The 6,758-nt window shown below is 39.6% G+C and overlaps 1 protein-coding gene across 2 annotated transcripts; it reads left to right on the top strand.

The window, feature by feature from the left end:
• Positions 1–213: 213 nt before the first annotated feature.
• Positions 214–3,504, top strand: LOC147864407 (uncharacterized). Of its 2 annotated transcripts, none has more exons than XM_087319159.1 (4): positions 214–523; positions 1,624–1,725; positions 1,803–1,976; positions 3,027–3,504. In XM_087319159.1, exons 1-4 carry the CDS (start codon positions 248–250, stop codon positions 3,054–3,056), a joined length of 582 nt encoding a protein of 193 aa, XP_087175285.1. In that variant the 5' UTR covers positions 214–247; the 3' UTR covers positions 3,057–3,504. The 2 variants fall into 2 exon arrangements, with proteins under 2 accessions (XP_087175285.1, XP_087175286.1); XM_087319160.1 differs by lacking the exon at positions 3,027–3,504 and adding an exon at positions 2,064–2,403.
• Positions 3,505–6,758: the final 3,254 nt, after the last annotated feature.

Raw genomic sequence — 6,758 nt, 5'->3', positions numbered from 1 at the left:
ATCATTTCAATTCAATTCATGGCATTCAAATTCATTGCATTTCAATCCAATTCAGTTCCTTGCATTTCATTTCAATTCAATTAACTGCATTTCAATCCAATTCAATCCATTGTAATTCAATTCAAGTAATTGCATTTCATTTCATTTCATTTCAAAGCTTCTTGCTATTATGTTGTACATGGCCCAAAGGGAACAGAGGAAACATAAGAAGTAAAGAAAGAACAAGAAAAGGGAAACAGAGCAAACCATGGAGGCTATAGAGGAAGAGCTCATGGCCTTGGAATCCATCTTCTACGACAGCTTTACGAAAATCGAGCACAATCGCTTTAGGGTTAGGGTTGATCCATCGACTGATGAAGCTGTAGAGTCAGAACCTCCCAGTGTTCCTCCTCTGTTCATCGATCTTCTTCTTCCTTCATCCTACCCTGACCAACAGATCCCTCTTTTCGATGTCTCCAACCTCAACAATGCTTCCTACTCTGAACTTGCCAAGAAGCACATCGTACAAGGTCTTCAGGAACAGGTATTTTCGCCAATAAAAAAACTTATAATTCTTGTGTTCATCCACAGAAAGGTTACATAGCTCCTTGCATAGATACTTACGAAAGGTTTTCCTTTTCATCAAGCTTTACATGGCATGGCGTATATGGTATGCATATCATGCTTGTAGGTGTGACATTTTATGCTATCAATTCTTTCCTGATGATCTTCATGATGTATATATCAGGCTTGTGTGTGTGGCATTTAATTCCAGGAATCCTTACATGACAGAGTTAATTAAACATATATCTTGCTTGTGAATGTGGCATAAAATACCATCAATCCTTATATTATATGATGATGGTGCCCATGATACATATATACCATGCTTGTAAATTTGTGATTTTAAGCCATCAGGTGGTGTTCATGATACATATATCATGCTTGCAAATATACTTTATGCCACCAATTTTTTTATGATGTTCAAACTTCATAGTCTACATGTCATTCTTGTGAATGTGGAATCTTATGACATCAGTGCTTGCAAGACATGATGTGCATTGTATATATATGAATCACTCTATGAATGCAGTTATTCCCTCTCATCAAAATATATGTTTCCTCCTTTTGATGATTGTCAAAATGTTGTTCATGATGCGTGTGTATAATCATAAATTGTGCTTGTGAATGTGGCTTGGCATCAAGCCTAAGTATTTACATGATGGTGGTGTTCGTGATGTATATATGTATTTGTTCGTGATGTATATATGTATTTGAGCCATGCTTATGAAAATAACATCTATGCATCAAGACTTTGTGATTACATGATGGTGGTGTTCATGATGTGTGTGTATGTGTGTATATGTATGTATTGTATATGGCATTTATGCTGTCTGTCTTACATGATGGTGCTCATGCTGTAAATATGTATATAGATATAGTGATGCAGTATTATGCCATTTCAGCAATTGCCTTGAAAAGAAATCTCCTGATTATGATGATTGAAGGTCACCTTATTTAGTCTGTTTATCTACCTGGAGATGGAGTGCACTTTCAACTTAACAAGATTATAATAGATGCACCTTGATTGTTTTCTTCCTTTAGTGATCATTATCTCGCTCTAAGGCAGTGTATGACTAGCAGGCATCAATTCTGATAGGAGAAAGCATGTGCTATAGCATTCTGGAATGGTTAAAGGATAAATTACCAGAGTTTCATTCAATGAGGGCAGTTTCTGCGCCAGAAGTAAGTTTTGGGAAAATCTATGCATCCTCGTTACTTATAAAACATATCTTTGATATGGAACTTTGATATAATGCCAGGGAGTTGAAGGCTTCAATACTGCACATCCTCAAAGTGACAGGAAAGATGCTAATTTTGGCAAAAAGGATACAAAGGAGAAACTGACGAAAGCTCAAAAACGTCGGTTTTTCGACAAATTTGGTGCCGCAGCAGAGAAACCCCGAGGTTGGGATTGGGTTTCCATTATTTCACATGTAAGTGCTATTTTTTCTTCTAGTTTTTTTGGTGTTCAAATCATAAAAAGGGAACATAAAGTGATTATGTAGAAATATTCAATGCAGTAACTTGTGCCTGTAGCGTATATTCAGTTGTGCATTAACCAGCTGATTTTCAAATACATTCTAAGAGTCTCAAGGTTCCTTTCAAAATTGATCATCCTCACTTGCCCTAAGAAACAGTAAACACCAATATCAGCTATGTTCTACTAGTTCCCCTCTAAATCATGGGGATAGTATAGTTTCTTCCATTCAGAACCATTGACATCCTCATTAATGAAGGCATTTGGTCAAGGAATATCCTCTGCCTCACCAACACTGTGGAGGTAAAGAAGATGATCGATGTAGCATTTTGATTGGCATTGTAATTTCCTCTTGGTTAACAGATGACTGTACATTTCTGTGTTGTGCCTCTACGGTTCTTTATTTTCCATGATAATGCACCGCCTCACATGGAACAAGTAAGACGAGCTACGATAAAAAAATAAAATTAATGTCACTTTTGTGTGTCATGTCTCTGTGTTTCTTCATTTTCCATGATTATGCATTGCCACCTGCTAGCTGCACTGTTGTCCATCCAAGGAATCATTCTGCTTAATTTGTGCAGCATAAAAGAAAATAAAATAAATGTGATTGTGTAAAAAGTGTCTAAGATGTAAGGTTGGTCAAATCACAACCAATGGGAATTCAACGGCCATTAACTTGAGCCTTAAAACGACTGAATCTCTTTGCATACGTGAATTAGAATTAAATTGATGTATTGATAATTAATTGTAGAAGAACAATTAGTCAGCAGTATTCTTTCATTTTGTAAGTCCAAACCTTGATGAGCAGATATGGAGACCCTGCTACAACTATCGTTCAACATATGCAAATATATGTGTGATGCTTGATTGAAAAGTTTATGTGTAATATATGCTGGCCTTTTTGCTTATAGAAATTCACATTTTGTGATTAGTGTTGAAAATTGTTGAACACTAGTTAATGATGCCTACCGTTTCTAATTATTAATGCATTTTTCATTTACAGCTCAGCCAGGTACCTCAACATGGTGCATGAAGTTGATTGTCACATTGATGGATATCTTAATTAGTTGGTGAACCATATTGCTTGTATTCAATCCTTGTGGCCTCAAAACTGGTTTTTAATGTGGCAAACCCCACATGGAGTGTGCAGATCGATTTGAATCTGTATTTCATCTGTTTATAGAGAGATCTTCCTCTTATTTATCAATAAGATAACTGCATGCCGACAACAAATGCATCTTTTTATTTTTCTCTCTTCGTGATGAATTGATTACCATTTGCGGCAATTGTGACAGGCTGCAATTGAACTCCAGATCAATGGCCTACATGGAAAGAACCCAAACTAGATCTCTGCTATTACAAGTATTCACCATCAAAAATATTTTCCAATCTAGAAAATATTAAGCACCAAATGGAGCGTTTTCATAAGTGTATAGGATGTATGCAAGTTTTCCATATATTTGAGAATCTAAGTGTGTTTCTATGCTCTAAGAAATATTTTAGATATGCCCATTGTGCAGTAATCATTTTGTAAAAGCTATGGAGTGACTTAAAAGTAGCTTGGAAAAATGTAAGTATATGTTGGACCATCAATCAGAATGAATGTTCCTCCATGTTATCATATTCATATAGGGTGCACACTCATTTCTTTGTATTTGAAATTGGTTTTCTGGCGCCAATGTATTTTCTATGGGCTTTTGGGGATCAAAGATTCATTTCATTGTGACTAGGTTGTGATATGATTGTGGTTTTTTAGCTTATATGAATGAAATAAGAAGAGATTGGCAACGTATTAACAATAGTAAGAAAGAGAGTAATAAGAAGAGATTGTCTCTTGACTATTGATAGTCTTTGTGTATGGAAGGAAAAGGGTCATCTTAGTGAACCAATCCACAATAGTAAGAATGGTGTCAAAACCTTTGGAAGATGGAAGATCAATAATGAAATCCAAAGAGATAGACTAACATTGACCATCAGAAATTGAATATACAAGATCATTGTGAATTGAATTGATTAGTAAGTGTGGAATTTGCTAGGTGTTATTTACAATTACATGGAAGCGATAAAAAATAAGATCCGCTTTTGATGGTCAAAGGGAAATTCCCATAAGCAAGGTGTCATATAGGAATACTGAGATAGAGCATGTGCCTTTCTATGGTCGTTGGGGGCGATACATGATCAAAAAATCGAGCACATGAATTGTGCCCAACGAGCTTGTGGATGATTTGGAAATATGTTAGATTCTTGTGATCATGGTAGGCAATGATTTCATGAGGAGAACCTTCAAGAAATGGCACCAATTTTGATAAAAGAGTCCACAATAGCCAAAATCTCCTTGACTTGAACATCATAATTAATATTTGTTGCTTGATGAAAATAAATTGGATGTAATCAATCATTGTCTTCGATTTTGTGTGATGACACTTCAGAGACCAAATTTGATGCATCAACTTCTAAAACAAGGACTTGGCTAGGTCAACATAAATTAAAATTGGGCATATGTGATTGCACATTTTAAACTTTCAAATGCCTCAGTTGCACTCAAATTCCATATAATTGGTTGGTTTTTCTGTGTCAATTGTGTGAGAGGGAGAACCATTTTTGGGTAATTCTTGATGAATTTACAATGAAAATTTGCAAATCCCAAGAAACATTGGACGTCACACATAGATCGTGGTGCCTACGACTCTAGAATTGAAGTAAACCACAAGTGTTTGTGTAATGTTCATGAACCCACACTTTTTCTCCCATTGGACACGCAACATCACGACATCCACTCCACCAAACCCCACATCCTTTGGCATGTGCCAAGAAGGAAAATAGTGATGTGGTGGGGCCAAAGGTTGTAAAACTTTGGCTTGCTCCTTCTTTGCGCCTCACCCACACCGACTTTGTGTCTCAATTTTGAGCACGTCCATTCCTTCCATCCGAACCATTGTCACCATTCGATCCACCATATTCTTCATTCACTCTTTGTAATGCCATGACCGCTTGTCATGGCCCCTTTCACCCCTCCCGAACATAACCTTTCACAATTGTGTATGTGCCACCATCATCCCGTCCATCTCCTTGGTCAAGGAACTTCTATCCTTCATCCTTTCTCGTCCCATACTTGCCTTCACAAGACCTCGTCTGAATGTCAACGTTGACTACCCGTCATAGTCCCTTCAAGCGCATCCTCACCTTGAGGTCTCTAAGCGACCACATCACATGCCTCTCTTTTTGCCATTCGTTGTGGTATACTCTCGTGTTTGAGTTGACCACCATACCTCTGAGCTTCACGCTAGTGTCCTCCCTCACGTTAAAAGTCGTGATCACTTCTCGAGGAACACCCTCAAATCTCTAGAACTAGTGGGGAGGAAGCCTTGGAATTGCCATCTTCCGTCGTTTTGCCATAGCCACCTCCTTGGCAATCTCTCCATCGCATGCATCAGCTTCGACCTTCGTTCCCTCGCTGCCACCTTCCAACTCTTGGGTCTTACATTGGTTAATGCCCAAGTCTGTAGAACAAATGTGGAAGAATACATATGTTCTTGTCGTCTGCCTTCGTCGTGCTACACTTAGCCACTTCCACCTAAAGGTTATTCGTATTGGCTTTGACCTCCACTTCCTCGCTGCCACCTTTCGTCTCTTGGGTCTTACATCAATTAATGCCCAAGTCTTAGGATCTAGTGTGGAGGAACTCTCTCCATGGTCGTTGCCCGCCTTGTAGTCATCTTCGACATTGGCTTGGACCCCTAAACCCTAAACCGCCACATTCCATCTCTTGGGTCTCATGTTGGTTCTCGAACACAACTGCCCAAGTCTCTAGATTTAGTGTGGGGGAAATTCTCGACAACACCATACACCATTGATTCATCCATAGCCACCTTCGCCTCGACGTCGTTATCTATGGTTATCTCTTCATCTCCATAGGCCTCACACTCTTTGCCCTCCTCGATCATGCAAGCTTCGATTATTCTTGCCCCTTCGTCACCCGATGTCTCAAACAAACGTGAAATGAAACATTCATCCGTGACCATCGAATTGGCGTTTGCCACTCTCAAGTCATTGGCCTTATCCTTGGCTGCCGTACCTTCACAAGAGGAGAGGGTGGCTTGTTCCACACCCTCTCCAGTGGTACCATGGTATCGTACTTTAGCCTTCGTATAGGCCACATCATTCGTCCTCAATCGTTGGGAGGCGACTTCCTCCTCGTCCATCATTTGCCTCGGCTCTAGCTCCGTTGTAAGCTTCCCTTCGGCCTCAAACTTCACCTTTAAGCTCTTGTACGCTTCCCTTATCAAGGCTTCCATGTTGAGTACCTCTGAACCTTTCCGCTCCGAGCCCTCTTCCTTTAGTGGTAGCTCGTGTCGCCTTTCACCTTCCTTTGAACATCCCTCTGGGCCGTGTTGTTGCCGACGAGATTCTTGCTTGCCCCTTATCTTGTAGTTGTCATACTCTTTCCACTTTGGTCCAATCCTCAGTGAGGCCATTTACACCGTCATCTTCTTTGAGTTTGAGTCTGATGGCCATCCTTTCCTTTCGATCCACCCCCACCAATCTCTAATCCCTCTTCGAGAGTCTAGCAAAATGACACTCAAACTCTAGGAACGCATGCATGGCACTTTGGTGGGTCTTTGTCGATGATACCCATTGGTCAAACTCGTGTCAACGTCGTCCCTTCAGTTTCTCGTATTCGTACGCCTCCAATAGAGCTTCCTTGAAGGACACCCATGAGTCGTGAGTTTCTTGA

This window comes from Azolla caroliniana, unplaced genomic scaffold, assembly GCF_043228905.1.
Source record: "Azolla caroliniana isolate FFs.n. ecotype wild unplaced genomic scaffold, voAzoCaro1.0.p SCAF_5, whole genome shotgun sequence".
NCBI classification, from domain to species: Eukaryota; Viridiplantae; Streptophyta; class Polypodiopsida; order Salviniales; family Salviniaceae; genus Azolla; species Azolla caroliniana.
The sequence above is the reverse complement of the archived record's forward strand: the minus strand, read 5'-3'. Positions and strand labels throughout refer to the sequence as shown.

Coding starts and splice junctions, on each gene's coding strand:
- LOC147864407 (XM_087319159.1), top strand. CDS start 248: ATGGAGGCTATAGAGGAAGAGCTCATGGCCTTGGAATCCATCTTCTAC. Junction 1,726..1,802: donor GGGCAGTTTCTGCGCCAGAA/GTAAGTTTTGGG, acceptor ATATAATGCCAG/GGAGTTGAAGGCTTCAATAC. Junction 1,977..3,026: donor GGGTTTCCATTATTTCACAT/GTAAGTGCTATT, acceptor TTTCATTTACAG/CTCAGCCAGGTACCTCAACA.